Consider the following 27,331-nt stretch of genomic DNA (forward strand, 5'->3'; position numbering starts at 1 on the left):
GTTCTTCCGTCCAAGTTGCACTGGCACCGCGCGCCATGAGAGCCGCCTTCATTGTGCGATGCCATCGCTCGATCCGTCCATTGGCCTGTGGGTGGTAGGCCGTAGTCCGGCAAAATAATTGAAAATCTCCAGCAAGAAACTCGGCGGTTGCTATAGTACGCGACAGGTTGAAATGTTTTCATAAAACGTAAACTAATTGAAAAATCCTATTACAATGTAAAGGATTATTTAAATGATAAGCAAGCTTGGGAATGAGTTGCTTAACGACTTTGTGATAGTTCTAATAAGTTTCAATAATTTTGTAAAGTGGTGATAATAAAAAGAATACCCGGCTGAGTTTGTTGTGGGCTCTTCTCAGACCTGGGCGCGTTTGGAACCCTCGTAGCTTTAGTTTTAAGTTCGCGTAATTATCACCACTATATCTTAGAAATCCAACATCTGACCATCAAAAAGCGTTATTAATTACCTATTTTGAATAAATCCTTTGACTTTGATAATCAGAGAGGGAACGCCCCGCGTTAACCCGCAGGGTGATTACCTTAAACGTTGCAGTAGCGACAGCAACGCGACAGCGGTAGCAAAGCGACAGTTCATTTGCTGTCTCTCTTCTTATTTTGCTTTGTGGCTATTGCTGTCTCTCTCTAACCGGCGTTTGACAGCAATGATCGTGAGATACGTAATCACCCGCATGCGGACGAGCGTGGGTGTGCGGGGCGTCCCCCTGCCTCGTACACCGATATACTATGTCAGGAACCTTTACGCAAGTATCGACAACAACTGTACTAAGTTTCAACTCAATCGGATAAACGATGCGCGAACGCACAGGTAATGAACAGATTACATTGTTTTTGATATTCAACAATAATGCACCATCAAAGAGTACAATGAAGTCTTTCCTACTCTAGGACTCTGGGTTCGATCCCGGGCACGCACCTCTAATTTTTAAATGGACAAATAAACTTCAAATAAAAACCGGCCAAGTGCGAGTCAGACTCGCGCACTGTGTGTTCCGTAATACAGTCGTATTTTATCGACATTTCGCACGATAAATCAAAAACTATTATAAAAATCTGTTTTAGAATGTCCAAGTAAAGCCCTTTCATATGATACCCCACTTGATATAGTAATCTTACTTTGAAAGTTGAAAATAGCAATATTTATTCATGAACACATTTTAATTTATTTCTTGTGATGTAACCACAAATTCACGGTTTTTCGATTTTTTCCCTCAAGTCTCCTATAAGACCTACCTTTCTGCCAAATTTCATGATTCTAAGTCAACGGTAAGTACCCTATAGGTTTCTTGACAGACATACAGACAACAAAGTGATCCTATAAGGGTTCAGTTTTCTTTTTGAGGTACGGAACCCTAAAACTCATCACATAACTATCATCCTACCAGGTTCAAAAATAAAACAAGCATTTATTAAAACTTAAATCACATTTATTTAACTTTATAGTAATTGTATAAACATAATAATATTATAAAGTCATTGAATACAATTATAGGTGATTTAAAATAACGCTATAAACAATTTAAGAAAATCGCTTGATACACATTTTTAAATTCTTTGGATACAAAATAACGCGTTCAAACTAAGAAAAGCACTGATTTGCCGCTATATCGTGACGTCATAGCTGTATTTTCCTTGCAAACCGTAATTTTCAATTGACAGATAAAGTTTACATTTTTAGTAATATTGCCAATATTATACCACAATATTATTACCCATATTGGCAAGAATAATATTGCCAATATCATACGAGTAATGCTTGCACAAAAAGTTTGTTGTGGGCTCTTCTCAGACCTGGGCGCGTTTGGAACCCTCGTAGCTTTAGTTTTAAGTTTGCGTAATAATCATCACCACTATATTTTAGAAATCCAACATCTGACCATCAAAAAGAGTTATTAATTACCTATTTTGAATAAATCATTTGACTTTGACTTTGACTAATATTATGGTACATTACGAAAATATAATAACAATATTTTTTAATATTATTCTGCGGAAGCTAAAGTTACTCTTGTTATATGCATTTCAAATGGCACATCTTTAAAAAACTCTAAATTCTAAATCTTATAGATTTCGTTTTGTAATATTTTAAGTAAATCCATCATGAGTGCTGCAAGTCAGTTGTAAAAAAAAAGAAGTTTAATTTACATTTTTCCATGGATTTTTTTGTTAAGAATTTGGCATAGATCTAGGCAATAACTTAAAAGCAATGGGCTAAGCCTAATATATAAAAATCCATAGACGTGGCACAATTTTGTGATTGCGTTTGATTGAATGTTTGCGCTTGATACCTGTCCTTAAAAAATAATTACAAAACCCCGAAAATGTACATAGTCCATTTTGTTGAACATCAATCTCAAAACTCAAATGGCAAGTATTATAAAAAAAATTGCTATTCTTTCTATAATAATTGACAATCAACGAGTTATAATTATTGTACTGTAAATTATTATTGTCTTCGAAAAATAGCACAAAGTAATTTGATTCGCGTACAACCATTTCACACGAAATAATTTGCTGAGAGAAAAATAATCACATTCTTTTTAATTATTTCAATAAGCTATTCTGAATTATATTCATATTCAGCTATAAAAGTCCTGATTTGTTTAGCATTTATTTTAATCTTTAGTCCATCATCATTTTTGTCTTTAATTCCACCATCGACCGAACTTTCATCACCTTTATTGTTTTCATTACCTCTAGATATCGAATCATCATATGCATTATTAAAGCTATCAGCAAAATCACTGTCAGTATTCCAATACCACTTTTCTGTTTCCTTCAACCATCTATTCGCTGCCAAAGTAGTTTCTTTAATAGATTTAATTTTTAAATTATTAAACATATCTACCAAATCTAATTCTACAGTAGATTTATCAGATTTCTCCATAATGTTTTCGAATCTAATCAAAACTTTATTACTATCCCACGGTTCTAAAGTGAGTAAATGAACACCTGAAGGCAAAGGTTTAATTCCTTTATAACAATTGTTTAAATTAATCCAATTTTCATAAGTGACATGTTCTGAATTAGAAACAAATATGATTGGCTTTAAATGATTTTGTATGACTTGTTTCCTTTCGTTTAGTATTTCATCTGGTTTATTGGGATTTATAAAAAGTATTCTATGCGCACCTCTAACTACTAAACCTATACCGTTAACTGTTTCGTTCAAAGCTTCGCCTACGCCAAAAGCATCGTCATGCAACAACCGTCTATGTACCATAACTTCTATATCACCTGTATTTAATGAGGTACCACCAACTGATCTGTCAGTTAAAATGGCAATCCTATCATTAGAATCTTCAATAGAAATTTCATTAGTTACTGGATAATAATTCCCAGCAACTGGTTCTTGTAAAGTCAAGTTATAATCATATCTTTTATTTAAAACACGTTTCAACATCTGTCTACCATTTGAATCTGTGTAAAATACGCCATTGTTATTTACATTACTTTCGTATCTTACTACGTATTCTTTGCCCACATTATCAGTGATATCTATAGGTCCTATAACAAAATCGTGTTCTATAAAGTTAATTCCGTTATAAATTCGTAAGGTATCAAAAGCGTTTTGATCTGATATAGCCCTAGCTTCGTGCACAACTTTTCCGTCTATTGTGCCATTATTTTTGTATGTGATTTCGAATGGTTTTGTAGTTTTCGGTCTGAATATGTAAGCTCCTGAGGATCTTTGCGACGTATTCGTGTTGTCGCCGTAGCAACCAGTCCAGTAGTATACTTGTATTCTCAAGTTGACAGTACGGTCGGGTAGAATCATGTGCGTCATTTGGCCGGTTTCGTTGTCAATGCGAAGTTTCATGAACTGCGAATAAATAACAGTCTTTAATTTATATTGTATTTGAATAAAAGGAGACTGACCAAATCATGGTACAGCTCAAACCGCTGGACTAAGAAACAAATTTTTTAAATTAAAAAAAACCGGCCAAGTGCGAGTTAGGCTCGCGCAATAAGGGTTCCGTACTACAGTCGTATTTTTTCGACAATTTGGACGATAATTCAAAAACTATGATGCATAAAAATAAATAAAAATCTGTTTTAGAATGTACAGGTGAAGACCTTCCCCACTTGATATAGTCACTCACTTCGAAAGTTGAAAATACTAATTATTAGTTCATGACCACAATATAATTTTTTTGTGTGTGATCTAACCCTAAATTCACGGTTTTCAGATTTTTCCCCAAATGTCAGCTATAAGATCTACCTACCTGGCAAATTTCATGATTCTAGGTCAACGGGAAGTACCCTGTAGGTTTCTTGACAGACAGACGGACAGACAGACAGACAGACAACAAAGTGATCCTATAAGGGTTCCGTTTTTCCTTTAGAGGTACGGAACCCTAAAAAGCAAATTAGCTATGTTTATCGTGACTAATATTTCCTTTTCCCCTCCAACTAAGCGTAAAGTTTTGCTAAGAGTAGGTACGTCAGTCGGATTTCAGTCCGCCCCTTAACCGTTGAGCTATTGCGGCTTGTAAATTGTAGAAATGCATAGAATATACATTCATGTGGAATACAAAATCTATGGACAAGATGTCAATAAAGTAAATACAATTTATACTACCCATTTATTTACGATTTTTACATTTAAAAAATACTATTAAGTCTATAATTTAAATATATGAAACGAAATCAAAACTATTTAATTGATTTTGAAGAAATATAAATTGGTGCAATTCGGTGGAATCGAAGAAAAACTAAATCCTTTATCAATGCAATGCAAATGCTGAACCTTTGTCAAATACATATTAACCTGACAAAGCCCAATAACTAAATTTAAAGAAATAAGAGTAAGTTCTAAATAAATGTTAGATAAAACATTTTATATTAACATTATAATGAAAGTAAATACCTCATTCTCCAAATAAAACTCGTCGGATCGCTCCACAATCTTTGGTTCATCAGATAACATCCTCATTTCCTCATCATTCAAAGTTGGATAAGTCCACGTTTTGTCCAAACTCCTCGCTTCCCCTCCACTTTTCCCCAAATATACCTCCCTTATTATTTTTTCCAACTCCCCTACCCCATAATCTGGCGATTCCTTATCCTTTAGCAAATCAATATCAATTCCCTGGACAATATTGACTTTATTGTCAATATTATTACGGTAATTCACCAATATTGGAATATTGGCTTGAATATTCCTCGAATATTTTTCCGGTAATACTGGAGTATCTCTAACAGGGAAATAGCTGTCTTTTATATCAACATCATCAATGTTTTGTATATCAATATAGGGTTTGTCACGAATATTTTTCCAGTAATCATTAATATTAATGTAGTAATCATTTTTCCTTTCGTTATTTTGAGTGTCCCTTTTGACTTTCTGGTTTACTTTTTTTATGAAAAAGGATTTGACACCCATAGCGTGTAGTTTTGCTATAAACACTAACTCATGGGTTGCCTCGGATTTTCTAGTTGGTATGTTTCTTACTGGTTCAGGAATGTCTACCAATTGTGTTTCTATTTTATCACCTGAAAATTTAATTTGAGTGTATTTTGTTATCATTTTTTTATGTAAGCAGTAATAGCCTAGTGGGTAAAACGTCTGCCTCCGTCGGGGATCGGGGGTTCGATCCCGGGCACATGTGTGTTTTAGGCAATCAAACATCACTTGCTTTAACGATGAAGGAAAACATCGTGAGGAAGCCTGCATGCCTGAGAGTTCTCCATAATGTTCTCAAAGGTGTGTGAAGTCTGACATGCGCACTTGGCCAAGGTGGATTATGGCCTTAAACCCTTCACAGTGTAAGAGTAGACCCGTGCTCAGTAGTGGGCCGGCAATGGGTTGAGAAGAGAGATAAGAAAGCCGGGTCGGAGCAGTTATCAGTACCCTTATTATAAATGCAAAAGTGTGTTTGTTTTTTTTTTCAAGATTTTTGATTTTTGATTAGCCAAGTGAATTGGTGACTAATATTCCCCTTTCCCTTCAAATTAAGCGTAAAACTTGTGCTAGGAGTGGGTACGACAATAGTGCAACGGGTGGGATTTGAACCGGCGACCTTTCGGTTTACAGTCCGCTCTTTTTGACCGTGGAGCTATCGAGGCTGGAATAGAATAGAATAGAATGTTTTTTTATTCATGTAAACTTTTTAAAAGTGTTTATGAATAGTCAGGTAGTTTTAATTTACCACTGGTTCGGAATGCCGTTCCTACCGTTGCCGTTCCTGGTTTGTTGGTTTGTCCTTCAATCACATTCGTCGCAATGGATTGACGTGATTTTTGCATGGGTATAGTGGAGAGTGACATAGGCTACTTTTTATCCCGGAAAATCAAAGAGTTCCCACGGGATTTTTTTAAAATGTAAATCCACACAGACAAAGTCGCGGGCATCAGCTAGTCGTGTTATATATTTACCGTTAGGTGCGTATACTTCGTATGTTCCGTCTTTGACGGGGATCCTGATGGGTTCCATGGTGTCCCACGCCAAAGGATTGTAGACTGTTACCTAAAATATTATAAAAAAAAAACAGGTCGAGTGTGAGTCGGACCCGCACACGAAAGGTTCTGTACCATCGTACAAGAAATAAAACTTTTTAAATTTTCATGTCCGTCATTTTGAAATGTTTATCATTTATTGTTTATTTTTTATTTTTTATTTTATTTAACACACACAATACATTAATTTAACACAAACTACGACACTTATAAACAAACACAGGCTGATAAATGTATCTATAAAATGTGTACACAGCATTTGCAAAATATCTAGACAGATAAAAAGAACTTAACTAACTACTTTAACTAAACAATTAATAATTAAGTTAAGGTTCCATACCTCAAAAGGAAAAAGTAACCCTTATAGGATCAATTTGTTATCTGTCTGTCTATCTGTCTGTCTGTCAAGAAACTTATGAGGTACTTCCCGTTGACCTAGAATCATGAAACTTGGCAGGTAGGTAGATCTTATAGATCTTATCTTCTGACATTTTGGGAAAAATCTGAAAACTGAATTTGTGGTTACATCACACAAAATAAATTAAATTGTGGTAAAGATGCCGTAGTACAAGTTTAAATTTTTTTTTTTATTCAGATACAAGTTAGCCCTTGACTGCAATCTCACCTGATGGTAAGTGATGATGCAGTCTAAGATGATAGCGGGCTAACCTGGAAGGGGTATGGCAGTTTGTATCAAACCCATACCCCTTTGGTTTCTACACGGCATCGTACCGGAACGCTAAATAGCTTGGCGGCACGGCTTTGCCGGTAGGGTGGCTTATTTAATTTTTTTATTTAAATTATTTAAATTTGGTGGTTTTAACAGCTCTATATAAATCTTTTGAACTGGACGCAACCGCACACTACCATACATGAACAACGACTGACGAAACGTCACATAGGTAGTTTGCGACAGAGATAAGCCGAAATTAGCCGACTGTCTCTTTCTAAAGGTCGATGTTCATCACTTTCGGCCGAGTACTGCATGTATTATGCATAAGACGTATGGATAGTCTTACCACAAACTGCTTGCTGGTCTCGGCGACGGGACAGCTCGACTCGTTGAGTCTGCATCGCTCGTAAGCGAAAAGCGGCAATTTCAAGCTGTCGCCTTGAGCGATCTTACTGTCAACAAATACAATATTATATATAATAATATCTCTCACCCGGCTATACTCACGTGTGTAGTCGGCGTTAGCCCGACTAGTTTAGAACCCATCCGGGGTCCTTTTTCAAGGGAGTCAGTTCGCGCACGCGTCCCGGTTAAGACTGCCCCCTCCCACAACGGGCTGTGCGGGCAGCGGCGCGCACTCTTAACCGCGACGCGTGCGCTAACTGACTCCCTTGAAAAAGGACCCCGGATGGGTTCTAAACTAGTCGGGCTAACGCCGACTACACACGTGAGTATAGCCGGGTGAGAGATATTATATGTAATGGAAATCACTCACGATAGTTTAAAAGCTAAAATAAAATATTGTTTGTTAACCCTCGTAGCTTTAGTTTTATGTTAACGATCCGTGTTATTTATTATTAGTTTTTACCTTACCCAATACGATTTTTAATCGAACTTACCTGTGATAGGATTCACAGGTAAGTTCGATTAAAAATCGTAAGTTCGAATTGTAATATAGTTTACCAAACGAATCACTTACGTTTAAAGAGTTTATTTTCCCAAAAAAGAAGAAAAAGAATTTATTAGCAGGGCTTAGTTGCAAAGACGTTATTTGTATTTGTTTTATTTATTTATTTTTCGATTTAGACTCATACAAGCGCTTACGAAAGTCAGTTCGGCATAGTACAATACAATAATAAAATAAGTTTACAAAATATGCCATAGAATCTAGATAATAGTAGTGCAAGTTGATCGTTATATATAAATTAATATATTATGTTAGGGATATACTCACTTGAAGGCCTGTCTAGCAATGAGTATAGCGTCTTCGATGGCCGCGTCTAGCAACCTCTCATAGTCGTGAGCCACGTGTTCTTTTTCTGTGCCGGTGATTGCGTCGTGGTGTTGCATGACACCTTCAATAAAAATGACGCTATTTATTTATCTTGGTCGTGAAGGAATCGGTAGGTACCCTTATAATAAATGCGAAAGTATGTTGGTTTATTGGTTTGTTGGTTTGCCCATCAATCACATCGCAACGGATTGACGTGATTTTTTGCATGGGTATAGATAAAGACCTGAAAAGTGACATAGGCTACTTTTTGTCCCGGAGTTCTCACGGAATTTTCAAAAAACATATTTCCACGTGGACAAAGTCGCGGGCACCAGCTAGTTTTATAATAAAAGTTTAATTGTTTTGAAAGACAAACAAAAAATAAACTTGTAAATATTATTATGACAGGAAATTTTTCATAATACATTTAAATGACTAGTTTTAAATAATGCATAGAATTAGATATTTGAATTATTAATAACATTTACATGATGACGTAACAATAATTTAAGAAGGTGAGACGAGATGCTGGGTTCAATTAATTTTGCACGCCATGCTTGGCAGGTAAAGATGGGCGTTATTGGCTATTTCTGGCAACGGTTAATCAACAGTTATTTAGTTTCAATACCAATATTGATAACCGTTGCCGAATATCGGTATCAGAGTTGTGTTTCAACTAATTTAATATGCGCAACGCGCAGCGGTTTCCGTTGTAGTAACTCTAGCTGCCGTATCAATACCGTCTGTATAGCTAGCGCGCGCATATTCACTAAAATAAAACCAATTTTACTTTCATGAATATCGTGAAGTAATCACAACCTTAAGTTCATAGCAGCAAAGTTTAATTATAGAATTTATTCAAGTCATTTAATAAAATGCAAAACGATAACTTACCCATTGCACTTTTAAGTTCGTTCAACACAAATTTGTTGTGTTCCTCTAAACCTCCTAACACTTGAAGATGTTTCACCATCTAAAACACAAACAATAATTTAAGTAAAACAAACACACACACAAAAACATAAATGGAAGGGCGGACGAAGTCTCGAGCATCAATAAAATTCAATTGTCTATTTAACATTTCAGAATTCAACATCGCATTCCCACTCAGAAAACCAGTTCTATAAAAGTAAAATTAATCGAACTTACCTGTAAATAATCATTTCCCTGTCGCTCAAAGTACTTAGTTGTAGGCCTCGAGGTAAAGTAACCGGTCCAGTAAGCGGTGGGATCGCTTGCGTAAGGGAAGAAGTCGTCCTGTTTTGTGGGTAGTGTTGGGCTAAAAAACAAATAGACTAAAGTTATTGCGTTTAAGTTTTTTTTTTAGTATAGGCGCACGCTTGACCACGATCACACCTGATGGGAAGTGATGATGTGGCCTAAGATGGGACGCGTTTGCCTAGAAGGTGCCTATTCACTCTTGTTTTAAAGATACCCGGATTATAATTGACAGAAACTCTGACCTAGGAAGAGCATTCCAGACCCTACCTGTAGCATTGATTAAAATTGTTTTTTCTTGAATTACTCACTACATCTATTGATGAAAACCGCAATAAAATCCATTGCGTAGTTCAAAAGATTTAAGCATATAGGGGACAGACTGCGGGAAGCGATTTTGTTGTATACTATGTAGAAACTGAGTAAGAATCCAAGGATCATTTAGATTAGATCATCTTGTACAAATTATCGTCATATTTCAAGAAATTAACATAACATAATACAAGTGAGAAATTAAACTATTGAACACCTCCATGCTTTCTCCGAAAAGTTTTCTAAGATTTCTCTCAATTTTAGGTCGGCTAAGAAAAAATTTACTACGTACATGGCTCATTAATTAGTCCTTTTTTTTAAATAGAGATAGCGAGCAAACGAGCAGGCGGGTCACCTGATGTTAAGTGATTACCTAGTGCTATTGTAGAAAAAAGAGGGTGGAAAAGCTCGTCAATGCACTCCTTATAATAAAGGCGATAGAACACGCATAGAGAGCTAACGTCTCTGCGGTGCTCCAGGCTACGAGCCGGTTAGTTTGGGATCGTCCACAATCGTCGATCCATCGTCGTCGCCTAGGATAAATAACACAAATAAAAACTTACTTTGCGTCTTTGACAGCTTTCAAATAACAATCGGGTGTTGAATAAAATAGTTTTATGTTAAGGCCATCTTTCGCTGCCTTCAGGTTTGTGTATCTGCAAAATAATGGTAATTTTTGTAACTTACCTGTCACTTCTTTAATGTTACCTGTTATATCAAAACACATATACTGTTATATTGGGGCTTCTCTTGTACACAATCTCTAAACTAAAATGACACGTCTAAATCTATTGCTATCCTCATAATGTTGCTTGCGGAAAAGGATAGCACTAGATTTAAACCTGTTAATTTAGTTTAGTTTAGAGATTGTGCACAAGAGAATCGGCCCCATTAGTCACCTAAACTACAGTGGCTAAGGCATTCATTTTATATCATGCACGGCTACTTTTAACATCTATACAAACATGCACACTACGTTTTCACGCAAAAATAAATATGGTATCAATGGTAACTGACTAAATCACATATTAGTGATTTATTTACAAGATATAAAATTACATCGTGTATGCTGCTTCTATATAGCTTCGTGTTTTTTTTTTTTTTTTAAAGAATATTAGCCATGTTAAATGACTCATTTCCTTTCCTCTCCAACTAAGCGTCACGCTTGTGCTAGGAGTAGGTACGACAATAGTGCAACGGTCGGGGTTTGAACCGTCGACCTTTCGGTTTTCAGTCCACTCCTTTACCGGTTGAGCTATTGAGGCTCTAAATGACACGTTATAAAAAAGACTTACTCTATCAACTTATCAAGGTTTTTGTACCACATTTCAGCGTTTTGGTACGTAAAATCCCCGCCCATTGTCAAAATGACATTACTCGTTCTGTAAAACTCCGCCTGTTTTGTCACGTACGCGAGGAACTTGTCTACCTGTCAATTAAGAAATAATTTTCCTCAGTTGCTGCAAGTTTTTTTTTGGGTTCCAATCTCAAAAGGAAAAATGTATCCTTATCACTTCGTTGTACGTCTGTCTGTCTGTCAAGCCCCTTTTTGCTCAGGAAGGCATGGAGTTAATAAATTGAAATCAATATCACATATTTAATTCTACGGTTCCTTGAATCCATAAAAAAAATCAAGCTTCTAAGGTTACGCAATCAAAAAATACACCCATTTTAGCAACATATTAAAATCGCTAATAAATCAAAACCTGTAGTGTACTTCTGATTTTTTTTTAAATAATATTAGCCATGTCAAACGACTAATATTTCCCTTTCCTCTCCAACTAAGCGTCAAGCTTGTGCTAGGAGTAAGTACGACAATAGTGCAACGGGCGGGGTTTGAACCGTCGACCTTACGGTTTTTCAGTCGACTCCCTTACCGGTTAAGCTATTGAGGCTTATGATTGACTCTGATTGACATTAGGGGAAAAACTGAAAACCGTAAATTTGTGGTTGCATCACACAAAAAAATTACTTGTGGACATGAACTAATAGTTAGTATTTTCAATTTTCAAAGTAAGAAAACTATATCAAGTGGGGTATCATATGAAAGGTCTTCACCTATGCGTTCTAACAGATTTTAATTTATGCATCTTACGTTTTGATTTATAAAATTTGAAAAAAATACGACTGTAGTACGGAACCCTCGGTGAGCGATCCTGACTCGCACTTGGCCGGTTTTTTAGTTGAATAGCAGTAATAGACACTATATGAGTAAAACCGTTTCAAAGCGCTGTTTTGAATCATACGCGAGTCAAGTGATACCTACTTATTATTCAACTATTCATATTTACCTGTCACGTCAACCCCAACAGGTAAGTTTCATTTATAGGAAAAGATTTGAAGTAAAAAAGTGATTTTTACTAAATTTTTTTCACCATGCATATTGCATAGCATGCATGCATAGAGACATAAAACAAAATTACATCGTGCGTTCAAACGTGCGTGCGTGTTTGCGTGCATGCGTTTTGCGTCTATCTAGAAACACGTTAAGCTATTTGACTAGCTTATGCCCACGACTTCGTCCGCGTGGACTACACACATTTCAACCCCCTATTTTACCCCCTTAGGGGTTGATTTTCAAATATCCTTTCTTAGCGGATATCTACGTCATAATAGCTATCTGCATGCTAAATTTCAGCTCGATGCGTCCAGTAGTTTGAGCTGTGCGTTGATCTTCAGACAGACAACTTTTCCTTGTATATAAATTTAGATTTATAGTTCTACATTATACATTCTACATCTAAAAAGTCAAAACCTTTAATTTCGCAAATTATTATGTTGTTTTTACGTGGTCTATTTACGCACGAAGTTGCATCAAAATTTGGCCTACAATAGAGACTTTTCAAGGGTCCTAGCTTTCAAAATAAATATAATTTAATCATGTTTCATTATTTTCGGGAATTAATCACTGAGAATTTGAAATTCGTGTTGTCCACGCGACATCAGTACCCTTATTATAAATGCGAAAGTGTGTTTGTTTGTTGGTTTGTCCTTCAATCACGTCGCAACGGTGCAACGGATTGGCGTGAAATTTTGCATCGGTATAGATAAAGACCTGGAGAGTGACATAGGCTACTTTTTATCCCAGAAACTCAAAGAGCTCCCACGGGCAGTGGCGTGCAGGTCATAGAGGCATAGATGCACTGCTTACCCCAGTTGTAATAGCTCAATGTATATTTTTCATTATGACCTGCCAGTAAACAGGTTCCTACCTAACTAATGCCTACCCTGGCTTCAAACCCTGCGCACGCCACTGTCCACGGGAATTTCAAAAACCTAATCCACAAAGACGATTCAAAGACGAAATGATTGGGTTAAAAAAGCCAAGGATAGAGAGAAATGGCACCAACTGGAGGAGGCCTATACCCAATGGGATCCTTATCAAAAACATATAAATATACTTATAAAGAAGCAAATGTGCAATAAATTAAATTAATATGTAAATAACTACTAATTTACTAACACAAATAAACACAACTACAATCATAAATACACACGCACACATTTATACAATACGCTTATACACGCACACACATGCTCACACACACGCTCACACACCCACACACACACACACATCAACATAATATCACTGATTAACATACTAACAAATAGAATTAGATTAGGTATTAGAATAGATTCAGAAACTCTGTAAATAATATTAATTGATAAGGAAAATAAAGACGAAGTCGCGGGCATCAGCTAGTTATCACTTAAGTGTGACGACATATGCTAGTAACATAATAACCGACGTAACCCTAAGATTTGGACTCACGATATCAACTTATCGAGGTTAGTGAACCACATCCCAGCGTTCTGGTACTGGAAGTCATCCCCCATTGTGACTAGAACGTTATCCGTCTTGTATGCAACTGACATTAGTAGGGCTCTGCCTATAAATGCCGATACCTAAGACAAACGAAAATAACCGATCAAACGCGGTTCCGTACTCGGGTATTTTTCTCGACATTTTGCACGATAAATCAAAAACTATGATGCATAAAAATAAATAAAAATCTGTTTTACAATGCACAGGTGAAGCCCTTTCATATGATACCCCACTTGATATAGTAATTTTACATTGAAAGTTAAAAATAAGTACATTATTTGTTCATGAACACATTTTAATACTTTTTAGTGTTCCGTACCTCAAAAGGAAAAACGGAACCCTTATAGGATCACTTTGTTGTCTGTCTGTCTGTCAAGAAACCTATAGAGTACTTCCCGTTGACCTAGAATCATGAAATTTGGCAGGTAGGTAGGTCTTATAGCTGGCTTTAGGGGAAAAATCTGAAAACCGTGAATTTGTGGTCACATCACACAAAAAAAAATTAAATTGTGGTCATAAACTAATAATTAGTATTTTAAATTTTCGAAGTAAGATAACTATATCAAGTGGGGTATCATATGAAAGGGATTCACTTGTACATTCTAAAACAGATTTTTATTTATTTTTAGGTATAATAGTTTTTGATTTATCATGCAAAATGTCGATAAAATACGATTGAAATACGGAACCCTCAGTGCGCGAGTCCGACTCGCACTTGGCTGGTTTTTTTGTGATGTAACCACAAATTCACAGTTTTCGGTTTATCGATGTACAATATATCATGCCGGCTACTGTGCGTATGCAATCATATGCGCATGCAAAATGCACATTCATGCATCTAACATGCATAATATGCACTTGTTAAAAATCCATGGCGACTCACTCTATAAGTTTGTCGAGGTTTTTAAAAGACATAGCAGCATTTTGGTAGAAAAAATCTTCACCCATTGTTATCAAAATGTTATTTGTGATGTAGTTTTTGGAAATGTTTCGGCATATTTCCAAAAAATCGTGTACCTTTGAAAAAATTTTATCATTTTTACTATAGGTGTGTTACGGATATTCGCATCCTCATCCGCAAATGCGGAACATTCGCATTAATTCAGACATCCGCATCCGCTTCCGCGGATGTGAACTTCTAACCATCCGCATCCAACATACCCTGGTATTTACTATAGTAGCTAGGTACGACAAAATTGTATATGTACAGTACTCAATCGATAGTAATGTACATCGATCTTTAGAAGGAGATAGCAGATTTGTAGAGCGTTGTCCCTGTCGTCGAGTGACAGAGACAACAAAGCCGAAATGTCATTCTAAAAGCCGATGTACATTACTTTCTGCCGCGCACTGTACTCGTAACAAAGTGACTCAATTTTTATTAGTCATGTATAGGTATGTTAATACCTACATAACCTACATTAAACAAAGTTGTTCAAATATATATACTTTATCATTATTCATCTCTATATATATAATACTAGCTGATCCCCGCGGCTTCGCCCGCGTAGATTTAGGTTTTTAAAGATCCCGTATAGCCTATGTCACTCAGGAATAATGTAGCTTTCGAATGGTGAAAGAATTTTTAAAATCGGTCCAGTAGTTTTTGAGCCTATTCAGTACAAACAAACAAACAAACAAACAAAGTTTTCCTCTTTATAATATTAGTGTAGATAAAAATGAATCGTTGAATGTGTTGCTGATCGCAAATCTCGAGAACGGCTGAACCGATTTCGCTAAATTTTTTTTATAATATTCCTTGAAGTACGAGGATGGTTCTTACGGAGAGAAACATTTAAAAAAATTGATCGACTGTTAGGCGGTACGAAGTTCGCCGGGTGAGCTAGTTAGAGTTCCGTACCTCAAAAGGAAAAACGGAACCCTTATAGGATCACTTTGTTGTCTGTCTGTCTGTCTGTTTGTCTGTCTGTCTGTCCATCTGTCTGTCAAGAAACCTACAGGGTACTTCCCGTTGACCTAGAATCATGAAATTTGGCAGGTAGGTAGATCTTATAGCTGACATTTGGGGAAAAATCTGAAAACCGTGAATTTAGGGTTAGATCACACAAAACAAATTAAATTGTGGTCATGAACTAATAATTAGCATTTTCAACTTTCGAAGTGAGTGACTATATCAAGTGGGGTATCATATGAAAGGTCTTCACCTGTACATTCTAAAACAGATATTTATTTATTTTTATGTATTATAGTTTTTGAATTATCGTGAAAAATGTCGAAAAAATACGACTGTAGTACGGAACCCTCATTGCGCGAGCCTGACTCGCACTTGGCCGGTTTTTCAATAAATTCATGTGTCAATAGTTTCAATATTTTAATGTTTTCAATAATGTGTTATTATGAGTAAGTATTTGTGAGTAAAAGAAATAAGCATTATTTTAAATTTATTACGAGATACTCGCGTGGTCAAATTGAATGATTTTTTCAAAATACCTGTTTCTGAAGGATAATTTTTATTTTATTTTATTCAAATGCAAGTAAAAATAGTTACAGTACTAACTACCTCTTTTAAAAGTCACACCGATGTCCTGCGCAGAAATTTGGCGCAAAAACCATGAAATTTGGCAGACAGGTAACTAGGTCTTATAGCAGACACAAGGGGAAAAATACGAAAACCATGAATTTGTGGTTATAAACACAAGAAAGAAAAAAAATTAAATATGTTCATGAACAAATAATTAGTATTTTCGACTTTCAAACTAAGATATATATACCAAGTGGGGTATCATTTGAAAGGGCTTTTCTTGTATATTCTAAAAAGCAGATTTTTATTTCTTTTTATGCATCATAGTTTTTTGAATTATCGTGCAAAATAGTCAAAAAAAAATGCGACTAATACGGAACCGTCGATGCGCGAGTCTAACTCGCTCTGGGCCGGTTTTTAATGGTGTAACCACAAATTCACGGTTTTTGGGAGTTTTCCCTTTACTTGTGCTATAAGACATGGCTGTTTGTAGGACAACGGAAAGTACTCTATAGGTTTTCTTGTCAGACACGACAGACAGCTGGACAGATAGATAGACAAGAAAGTGATCCTATAAAGGTTCCTTTTTTCTTTTTCAGGTACGGAATCTTAAATTAATACATCCATACTAATATTATAAATACGTTAATTTAGTTAAGTTAATGCAATAAAATTTATTCTATTCTACGAAACTGTGTCTGTCTGCTAGCTTTCCACGGCCCAATAAGTCAACCGAATTGAATGAAATTTGGTTCTCTTCCATTTTCTTGACAGACAGACAGATCCTATAAGGGTTCCTTTTTTCCTTTTGAGGTACGGAACCGTAAAAAAACTTATGAAAGTGGTAGTATACTGTACTAAGTACTTACTCGATCTTCAACATTGAACATGGGCGAATCCGGGTCGTCTATAATAGGTTCATCGTCACAGAGCACGTCGAAACAGAACCCGGGCGGCGGGGAGTAAGTATTGAACAGTACTCCCGTGAATAAGTCTGATGAGTTTCCTGGAATTAAAAACAAAACCGGTATACACGAGAGGTCAACGAACGTTGCGTAGATAGATGCCGCGTCGTAGGAGCATTAACCCCGAATTTCAGCTATACAATGCGCGTTTGAAAAATAAATCACTAAAACTACCAGAGGCAAATTATTATTGGTATTGGATTCTGTTTCTAGTAGTATAACAATAACGCTAAGGTTTTGCTAGCGTTATAATCTTGGAAAAGGTGACTGACTGACTGATCTATCAACGCACAGCTCAAACTACTGGACGGATCAGGCTGAAATTCATCGGGCATCCGGTAAGGATTTTTGAAAATTCAACCCCTAAGGGGTGAAATAGGGGTTTAAAATTTGTGTAGTCCACGCAGACAAAGTCGCGAGTATAAGTTAGTTACATATAATATGTATATTTGAATTTCAATATTTCATAAGAGATAAGTGCCACAAGTATATTTCTCGGATCACGTGACGTAAGCCTAAGTTTTACGTACCTAAGTCATCATCCCCTCTCCAAACCATTTCCATCCTCTTCTGAACTCGCCTAGCCCCTTTGTCCTGATAGTCTATCCGGCCAAGGAACAGTCCGTCATAGCCCATAGCCGCCAGCAGAGAGGCGAACTCTCGCGAGTGACCGAACGGGTCTATTTGCCATCCCACGCGTGGCATCCCACAGGGACCAAATGTTTCGTTGAGTTTTCTATAAAAAAAAAAAGAGACTCGTGCTATCTCGCTCATAATACGCGCGTACAAAACGTGACGCGTAGGCAACAACCAATAGCGGACGGACGCGCGCTGTGATTGGCTGAAATATTTTCGCGCCATTCAAAATTAAGATTTCTGCGATTAAGCACAGAAGATATAATGATTAAGGTACATCGGCGCTACTTATATCAACCGGCCAAGTGCGTGGCGGGCCACGCGCGGTGTAGGGTTCCGTAGTCACAATCCTCGAAAAACAGATATAACTCCTGAACCTGTGAACTTTACATAGCCCTGATAGTTTTCCTTTAAAATTGATTACATATACTACTGCTGTGAATTTTTTCACGTTCCTATATACTACCATTTGGCTGATGGGGGGGGGGGGCACTTGACTCTAATAAAAATTAGCACTGTAAAACATTATATTTTACAAACGAATCTATAAATCGAAAAATGATGTTCCCAAACCCACAGTATTTTTAAAAGACCTATTCAACGATACCCCACACTATGGGATAGACGAGAAAAAATTCATCCCCACTTTACATGTAGGGGAGCTACCCTAAAAAAAATATTTATCAAAATTTTATTTCACCACTTTATCGGCGTTATAAATTTTTTTACTCATGCCAAATTACAGATTTTTAGCACTAATAGTCTCTGAGATTAACCGAGGACGGACGGACAGACGGACAGACAGACGGACGGACATGGCGAAACTATAAGGGTTCCTTGTTTACTACGGAACCCTAAAAAGTGGACAGTGGTTAGTGTTGGGCAATGAGTTTGTTGTAGGTTCTTCTCAGACCTGGGCGCATTTGGAACCTTCCTAGTTTAAGTTCGCGTAAAAATTATCACCACTATCATCTTACAAATCCAACCATCAAAACCACCTATTTTGAATAAAATATATTTTGACTTTGACTTTGACTTTGTCCACTGTCTGTCTGTCTGTCAAATAATATTCTGGTATATGTCATAGTTGAGAAGTAGGTACTAGGATACCAAAGTAATCAAGGAGGTAACACACCTCAGGCCCCAAGTGAACTGATCGATAGTGCTCTGGTAGTGTGAAGCAGCCTCATCGTTCATGCTCCAAGCCCCGCCCACAAACTGCAGCCGTCCTTGTCGCACCAGCGTGTGCACTTTGTGACGTACGTCATCGTTCTGACGCACCCACCACTTCCAGAAGAACGCCGTTTCGACGTAGATAAACCTGGGAATAAGGGTTAAAAACAATAGACGTGAAGGTAAATATTGGCACCGATTCCGTTGCCTTTCTCTAAACCAGAGATAATATATTAATGTTTAATATATTATCTGTGCTCTAAACTAAATTTAGAGTATCTCCATCCTTTTATTTTTAACAATGCTAAAAAAGGACAGAACATGAACTTTACATTTAAAGATGCAAAATTTTAGTGCACGCTAGAAATTTAAACAGTAGGCACGCGACTGTGCGCTAAAATCACGGGTTTTAACATCTAAAAACAAGTGCGAGTCAGGCTCGCGCAATGAGGGTTCCGTACTACAGTCATATTTTTTCGACATTTTGCAGGATAATTAAAAAACTATGATGTATAAAAATAAATAAAAATCCGTTTTAGAATGCACAAGTGAAGACCTTTCATATGATACCCCACTTGATATTATAGTCACTCACTTCGAAAGTTGAAAATACTAATTATTAGTTCATGATCACAATTTTTTTTTGTGTGATGTAACCCTTCACGGTTTTCAGATTTTTTCCCAAATGTCAGCTATAAGATCTATCTACCTGCCAAATTTCATGATTCTGGGTCAACGGGAAGTACCCTGTAGGTTTCTTGACAGACCGACAGACAGACAGACAGACAACTAAGAGATCCTATAGGTAAGGTCCGTTTTTCCTTTTGAGGTACGGAACCTTAAAAACCATTTGAAATTCAATTAGAAAATATAGGTAAACCATATGCATCTTCTAGGCAAGCGCGCTCCATCTTAGGCTGCATCATCACTTGCCACCGGTCTGATTGCAGCCAAGCGCTTGTCTATAAAATAAAATAAAATAAAATTGATAGTAGAGTAGTAAATAAAGTACCTTCTTTTTGGGTCCAACCAGAGTTCTTTGATGACTGAATCCAATATATACTGGACACCAGCTTTTTGTATGTTGTTCCGACCTAAAATAAATAGTCCGGTTAAAATTTCAAAATTTAAGTCTAGTAAAAGTCAAAGTACTAAAATCCTAAATCGTGGGGATTTTAGAATTTCTGATAGTGAATTGATATTGTAGGTATCAAGCGACGGCTTCACGATGACACTCCCAGCGAAGCCGGGGCGGGTCATCATAAATAAGGAAAGAATGAAATTAGTTTCTTTTAATAATTGTAAGTCTCTTAAGAGATCCATAGACTGTGTACGGGGACTTAGCCTTAAGGCTGATATTATTTAAATTAAGGTTTTTATTTAATTACATGTAAGCTGTACGTACTAACATAGTTCTTAAGTTTTTAAATATTAATACTATTTACTAACACCACATGGGCCAAATAAAGAAATAAAGAATTTGTTTATTATTTATTTATTATCACCACTAGTGACTAGGTGAGATTGTAGTCAAGGGCCATATGACCAACCCTTTGTACAGTAGCCAGAAATAAATATTGTACATCGACCTTTAGAATGAGATTTCGGCTTTGTAGAGCGTTGTCTCTGTCACTCATAACTATGTGACCTTATGTCGGTCTCAACGACAGAGACAACGCTCTATGCAACCGCTATCTCTTTCTAAAGGTCAATGTACAATATTTTCTGCCGCGTACTGTATTTCCAGTACTAAACAATGCACTGGTTGTGGTAAGTTTGGGCATTGATCTAAAGTGTGTTAAGCAATCCATACTAATATTATAAATGTGAAAGTGTGTCTGTCTGTCTGCTAGCTTTTCACGGTCCAACCGTTCAACCGATTTTGACGAAATTTGGTACAGAGATAGCTTGCATCCCGGGGAAGGATATAGGCTACGTTTCATCCCGGAAAATTGATGAGTTCCCACGGGATTTTTAAAAACATAAATCCACGCGTACGAAGTCGCGGGCATCAGCTAGTATTATATAATTATGTATTTGAAAACAAATACTCACTGCCGTAGTAATACTGGTCCACAGTCTTGAGCCAACCGACGTCGTCGTGTGTGTGAGGTACTATGTGCACATTCAGCACACGCGGATCTGCTTGTGTGCAACTCTGTAAAACACCAACCCATATTATCTGATGCCCGCGACTACGTCCGCGTGGATTTAGGTTTACAAAGATCCTGTGGGAACTCTTTTTAGGGTTCCGTACCTCAAACGGAAACAAGGGACCCTTATAGGATCACTTCGTTGTCTGTCTGTCTATCAAGAAACCTACAGGGTACTTCCCGTTGACCTAGAATCATGAAATTTGGCAGGTAGGTAGGTTTTATAGGACAAGTAAAAGGCAAAATCCGAAAACCGTGAATTCATGGTTACATCACAAAAAAAAGGTATTCATGAAAAAATTGTTAGTGTATTCAATTTTAAAAGTAAAATTAATATATATCAAGTGGGATATCATTTTGACATGGGAAACTTTTTATCCCGGAAAATCAAAGGGTTCCCACGGGATTTTAAAAAACCTATAAATCAACTAGTAAATAATAACATCTAAGTTTGTTTAGAATAGAATAGAATAAAATAGAATGTTTTTTTATTCATGTAAACTTTTTACAAGTGCTTATGAATAGTCAGGTAGTTTTAATTTACCACTGGTTCGGAACGTTTGTAATATTGTTTGTTTATCTAAATATGTATAAAAGGAAAAGGTGACTGACTGACTGACTGATCTATCTACGCACAGCTCGACTAGACGGATCGGGCTGAAATTTGGCATGCAGATAGCTATTATGACGTAGGCATTCGCTAACAAAGGATTTTTGAAAACTCAACCCCTAAGGGGGTGAAATAGGGGTTTGAAAGTTGTGTAGTCCACGCGGACGAAGTCGCGAGCATAAGCTAGTCTAGTAAATAATAACATATTAGTTTTTTTATTATTCAGATACAAGTTAGCCCTTGACTGCAATCTTACCTGGTGGTAAGTGATGACGCAGTCTAAGATGATAGCGGGCTAACCTGGAAGGGGTATGGCAGTTTTTATTAAACCCATACCCCTTTGGTTTCTACACGGCATCGTACCGGAACGCTAAATCGCTTGGCGGCACGGCTTTGCCGGTAGGGTGGTAACTAGCCACGGCCGAAGCCTCCCACCAGACCAGACCGGAAATTTAGAAATTATAAAATTCCAAACCCCTGCCAGGAATCGAATCCGGGACCTCCCACTATTAAGACCACAGCGCTCACCACTGCGCCAGGGAGGTCTTCGTTTGTTATTCATTGTGTTTATACAAAATAGAGTGGAAAGGTCGAACTGTTCGTTTGCATGTTATCAGCATGTCGATAACATGTTATTTGCTGAACTAACTCATTTTACTCAGTTACGATTATTATTTTAATTACAGAAATCGTTATCTTCTCTTTTTAGGGTTCCGTATCTCAAAAGGAAAAACGGAACCCTTATAGGATCACTTTGTCTGTTTGTCTGTCTGTCAAGAAACCTACAGGGTACTTCCCGTTGACCTAGAATCATGAAATTTGGCAGGTAGGTAGATCTTATAGCTGACATTTTGGGAAAAATCTGAAAACCGTGAATTTGTGGTTACATCACAAGAAAAAAATTAAAATGTATTCATGAACAAATATTGCTATTTTCCATTTTCAAAGTAAGATTACCTTACCAAGTGGGGTATCATATGAAAGGTCTTCACCTGTACATTCTAAAACAGTTTTTTATATTTATTTTTATGCATTATAGTTCTTGAATTATCGTGCAAAATGTCGTAAAACTACAACTGTAGTATGGGACCCTCGGTGCGCGAGCCTGACTCGCACTTGGCCGGTTTTTTTGTCGAACTATGTGCCCTGCCCATTGCCAGCTCAACGGTTAAAAGAGCGGACTGACATCCTAAAGGCCGCCGGTTTAAACCCCACCCGTTGCACTATTGTCGTACCTACTCCTAAGCTTAACGCTTAGTTGGAGGGGAAAGGAGAATATTTGTCATCATTGGCTATTACTCTTTAAAAAAGTGGGCCAAGTGCGAGTCAGGCTCGCGCAATGAGGGTTCCGTACTACAGTCGTATTTTTTCGACATTTTGCACGATAATTCAAAAACCATGATGCATAAAAATAAATAAAAATCTGTTTTAGAATGTACAGGTGAAGACCTTTCACATGATACCCCACTTGAAATAGTTATTTCACTTCGAAAGTTGAAAATACCAATTATTAGTTCATGACCACAATTTAATTTTTTTTGTGTGATCTAACCCTAAATTTTTCATTAGGTTTTCAGATTTTTCCCCAAATGTCAGCTATAAGATCTACCTACCTTCCAAATTTCATGATTCTAGGTCAACGGGAAGTACCCTGTAGGTTTCTTGACAGACAGACAGACAACAAAGTGATCCTATAAGGGTTCCGTTTTTATTTTTGAGGTACGGAACCCTAAAAATTGCGCACCGAGGGAAGCTAGTATTATACTTACGTCATAACCACACGTATCCCCTCTGCCAGGGTATATGTCATCAGCAACAGGCACGGCTGATGATAGCCCAACAGCGGAAACTAACAGCAATGGCAGTAACATTTTCTGGAAAAAAACAGTATAAATAAAATAAAATAAAGATAAAAAAAATTATTTTATTTTTTAAGGGATTTATTATATTTTATTTACTTTAAGCGAAACAGACGAGTCTGCAGGAGCCGCTGGATGGCGGCGGCGCAAGACCGTGGCGTGTGGAAGTCCCTACAAGAGACCTATGTCCAGCAGTGGACGTCTATCGGTTGATGATGAAGAAAGGATTCAGCACGATGTATATGCGAGGGAAGCTCGTTCCATAAACAGATAGCCTTGACTGAGAAGGAATATAGGGTCTTGGATTGTGGAGGGTCCGTCAGAAATAAGAAAATAAGGGCGCGGTAGAAATGCTTCGGTGTTTCCGTGACCCAGGCGCCAGCGCAGCGCAGGAGCTGGGCTTTAGTGGGTATTCCGGCCCCCCCTTAGGCTGGCGAGTACCACATACCCTACCCGTTCACGTGAGGGATGCGTAGATACATTAATATAGAAACTTCCCATTGAAACCGTCACGGTATACTGGCGCCTTTTGTATCTAGCGTTTTCCTCGCTGTAGTGAGATGAAAAGTTGTGTGTTTCGCACGGCTGCAAATTTATTTGCGCTCGAGCCTTTGAATTCCTCGCTACGCTCAGGATTCTATCTTTGACCCACTCGCTTGGAATCCTTCGCTGGCTCGGAATTCAATACAAACTCTCAAGACAAAATAACACCTTTGCACCCTTGCATAACAATAGTTATTTGTTTTTATTTATTTTTACGTCGTCCAAGACCCTATTACTAAAGTACATATTTATGGAACTCACCATCACTGCACCAGGGAGGGTTATCGTTGAATTACGAAAAAATAAGTAGAACAAAAATATATCAAGTACAAGTTAGATATTACAACATAAGATAAGATATATCCCTTCTTAGTTAGAACTAATAGTAGGTCATAAGCATCTTGCACCATAGATATATCAGTAAGATGATTTGTATGTGTCTTGCGCAAATAAACAAAACACTTAAAAACCGACCAAGTGCGAGTCAGGCTCGCGCAACAAAGGTTCCGTACTACAGATGTATTTTTTCGACGTTTTGCACGATAATTCAAAACCGGCCAAGTGCGTGCCAACTTTATATAGCCTTGGCTGATAGATGGGGGGGGGGGGGGGCACACTTGACTCTCATAAAAAATGAGCACTTTAAAACATCGAATCTAGAAATCGAAAAATGATGTTCCCACACCCACAGTATTTTTAAAAGACCTATTCAACGATACCCCACACTATGGGATAGACGAGAAAAAAATTCATCCCCACTTTACATATAGGGGAGCTACCCTAAAAGACAGACGGATGGACATGGCGAAACTATAAGGGTTCCTTGTTTACTACGGAACCCTAAAAACCATGATGCATAACTCGTCTGACTCGCACTTGGGCGGTTATGCTTTTCAACTTCGCGGCCCATCCGTTTACGATTATGACGGGCACAGAGACAGGTACCTAGCCTCGCAACAGGTCGAAATTGCGATCGGGGTTCCCTCCCGCACAGCCTTCGCACTAAGCCAGTGCGGGGAAACGCGGGTGCCGTGCGGGGCGTCCCTCCGCCTCATACTCCGATTGCCATCTCCACCTGTCGCGTACTATAGCCAGCTTACATCGCAGACTATGTAAGCTACCTCTCGTCGGAACTTTCCAGGGTTCCGTATCCAAAGGGTGGCAAAGTGGTGCCAAAGGAACCCTATTACTATAAGCCTCCACTGCGCTGTCGGTCCCTCTATCAGTCAGCGGACTGTATCTCATGAACCGTAATAGGTAAACAGTTGCAACAGATAATTGAAAGCAAGATGGCGAATTTCAAAAGGGCCACCATGAAAATAAAAAATAAATGAAAATACGTACCGCAAATTGCTAATGCGCGTGACCGCCATTTTAATGACGAGGTGATGCTATATTTTTATTGCAGCTGAACTCAAAATGACGTATTTCGATGTTAATGAGACATTGTTCCAGCGCAATAGCAATTTGCGGGACTATAGTATGATACGGAATCCTTTGTGTGCGAGTCCGACTCGCACTTGACCGGTTTTTATTTTTATTTTCTAGAAGGATAGACCGTTTTCACCTAGTACAAAGTAAATTGTAGGACGCGGGTCGCATAAGTTACAAGGCGAAGAACCGTTTGACATAATAAAAAATGTCGGTCGCATCTCGCATCCGTACGACCTCCTCGCAGCTATGAGATCCTGGTACTCAGTTACTCACATATCGGACATACTAGGACAAAAGTTTACAAAAAACAACAACAAGTTTTAGTTCATTATTCGAGTCCATTTAAAAAAAATGTGCTTCGTTATTTACCTAGGTACCAATAGTTTGGTAAAATAATAAGATTTGCCTGGAGGAATAGAATGGTAATATTTGGTTAAGTACCTCATTATTTCTGAAATACTGAACTTGTTTTAACGAAAATCTAGAATTAAATAGCGTTCCCGTTTTTGTAATTGATACAAAATTTGCATTTTCGATAGACTAGCGAATAACGATCTAAAAATTAAATTTTAACAAACTTTTTAAGGTTTCTTTAAACAAGTCTCTCTCTAAGTGCAAATACTTATTAATATAAGTACCGATATTTTAAAAAAAAAACCGGCCAAGTGCGAGTCAGACTCGCGCAACGAGGGTTCCGTACAAAAGTCGTATTTTTTCGCCATTTTGCACGATAATTCAAAAACTATGATGCATAAAAATAAATAAAAATCTGTTTTAGAATGCACAGGAAAAGCCCTTTCATATGATACCCCACTTGATATAGTTATCTTACTTCGAAATTGAAAATACTAATTTTTAGTTAATGACCACAATCTAATTTTTTTTTGTGTACTAATGTAACCACAAATTCAAGTTTTTCAGATTTTTTTCCGAATGTCTGCTATAAGACCTACCTACCTGCCAAATTTCATGATTCTAGGTCAACGGGAAGTACCTACCCTGTAGGTTTCTTGACAGACAGACAGACAGACAGACAGACAGACAGGCAGTCAGACAGACAGACAACAAAACGAAACCCTAAAAAATACTAGGTTTACACTTTCATAATTCCAATATTTTTTTCCAATTTCCATAATTATACGTTTTATAATATAAATAATTATTATTAACGTTTAATTAAGGTTTAATTTATAAAACATACAACTGCACCTACATAGCTAATTATTTTATTTTTCCTCTTATTTCAACTCCATTTCTTGTTTTAAGCCTTTTAGTAAATTTCTGTAATATATTTAAAAGAAAACTCACCAGTTAAACATCCACACTAAATCTAAGAAAACTAGAAAAAAATATTTTAATTTCTATAAAATTACAATTTTAAAAGGCGTCTACTCCTCTCCTTTCGCAATCAAGGAATGACATTTGTCATTTTGATTTTGGACATTTGACATTAATTTACAAAAGAAAACTGACATTTGTTTATAGTGTTACCACTTACGATTTTGGTTTTACCCTAATTTTTTATACCCTAGTTTAGGGCACGTAACGGTTCCAATTCAATTCAATTCATCAGCCTGTTTACATCCACACCTGGACATCTCCACTGACCTTTCCAAGAGCGTACTGCGTAACGACTACTTCATGTTCATTATTAACTGTTTAACAATATCATTTCAAGTAAGTATTAACATCATTTCA

At 37.2% G+C, this 27,331-nt stretch overlaps 1 protein-coding gene across 3 annotated transcripts; it reads right to left on the reverse strand.

The window, feature by feature from the left end:
• Positions 1-1,422: 1,422 nt before the first annotated feature.
• Positions 1,423-27,046, reverse strand: LOC117995012 (lysosomal alpha-mannosidase-like). 3 transcript variants are annotated; one of them, XM_034982989.2, is made up of 16 exons: positions 26,942-27,046; positions 23,567-23,671; positions 21,090-21,192; positions 20,047-20,128; positions 18,997-19,182; positions 17,756-17,961; positions 17,130-17,266; positions 11,248-11,381; positions 10,516-10,608; positions 9,572-9,701; positions 9,317-9,395; positions 8,384-8,504; positions 7,496-7,601; positions 6,396-6,486; positions 4,888-5,513; positions 1,423-3,840 (listed from the first exon to the last, which is right to left on the reverse strand). In XM_034982989.2, the coding sequence occupies exons 2-16, from the start codon at positions 23,666-23,668 to the stop codon at positions 2,575-2,577; spliced, it is 3,462 nt and encodes a 1,153-aa protein (XP_034838880.1). In that variant the 5' UTR covers positions 23,669-23,671; positions 26,942-27,046; the 3' UTR covers positions 1,423-2,574. The 3 variants fall into 3 exon arrangements, with proteins under 3 accessions (XP_034838880.1, XP_069364276.1, XP_069364277.1); XM_069508175.1 differs by lacking the exon at positions 11,248-11,381 and adding an exon at positions 13,725-13,858; XM_069508176.1 differs by lacking the exon at positions 11,248-11,381 and adding an exon at positions 14,662-14,795.
• Positions 27,047-27,331: the final 285 nt, after the last annotated feature.

Source organism: Maniola hyperantus, chromosome 28, assembly GCF_902806685.2.
Source record: "Maniola hyperantus chromosome 28, iAphHyp1.2, whole genome shotgun sequence".
Classification (NCBI taxonomy): Eukaryota; Metazoa; Arthropoda; class Insecta; order Lepidoptera; family Nymphalidae; genus Maniola; species Maniola hyperantus.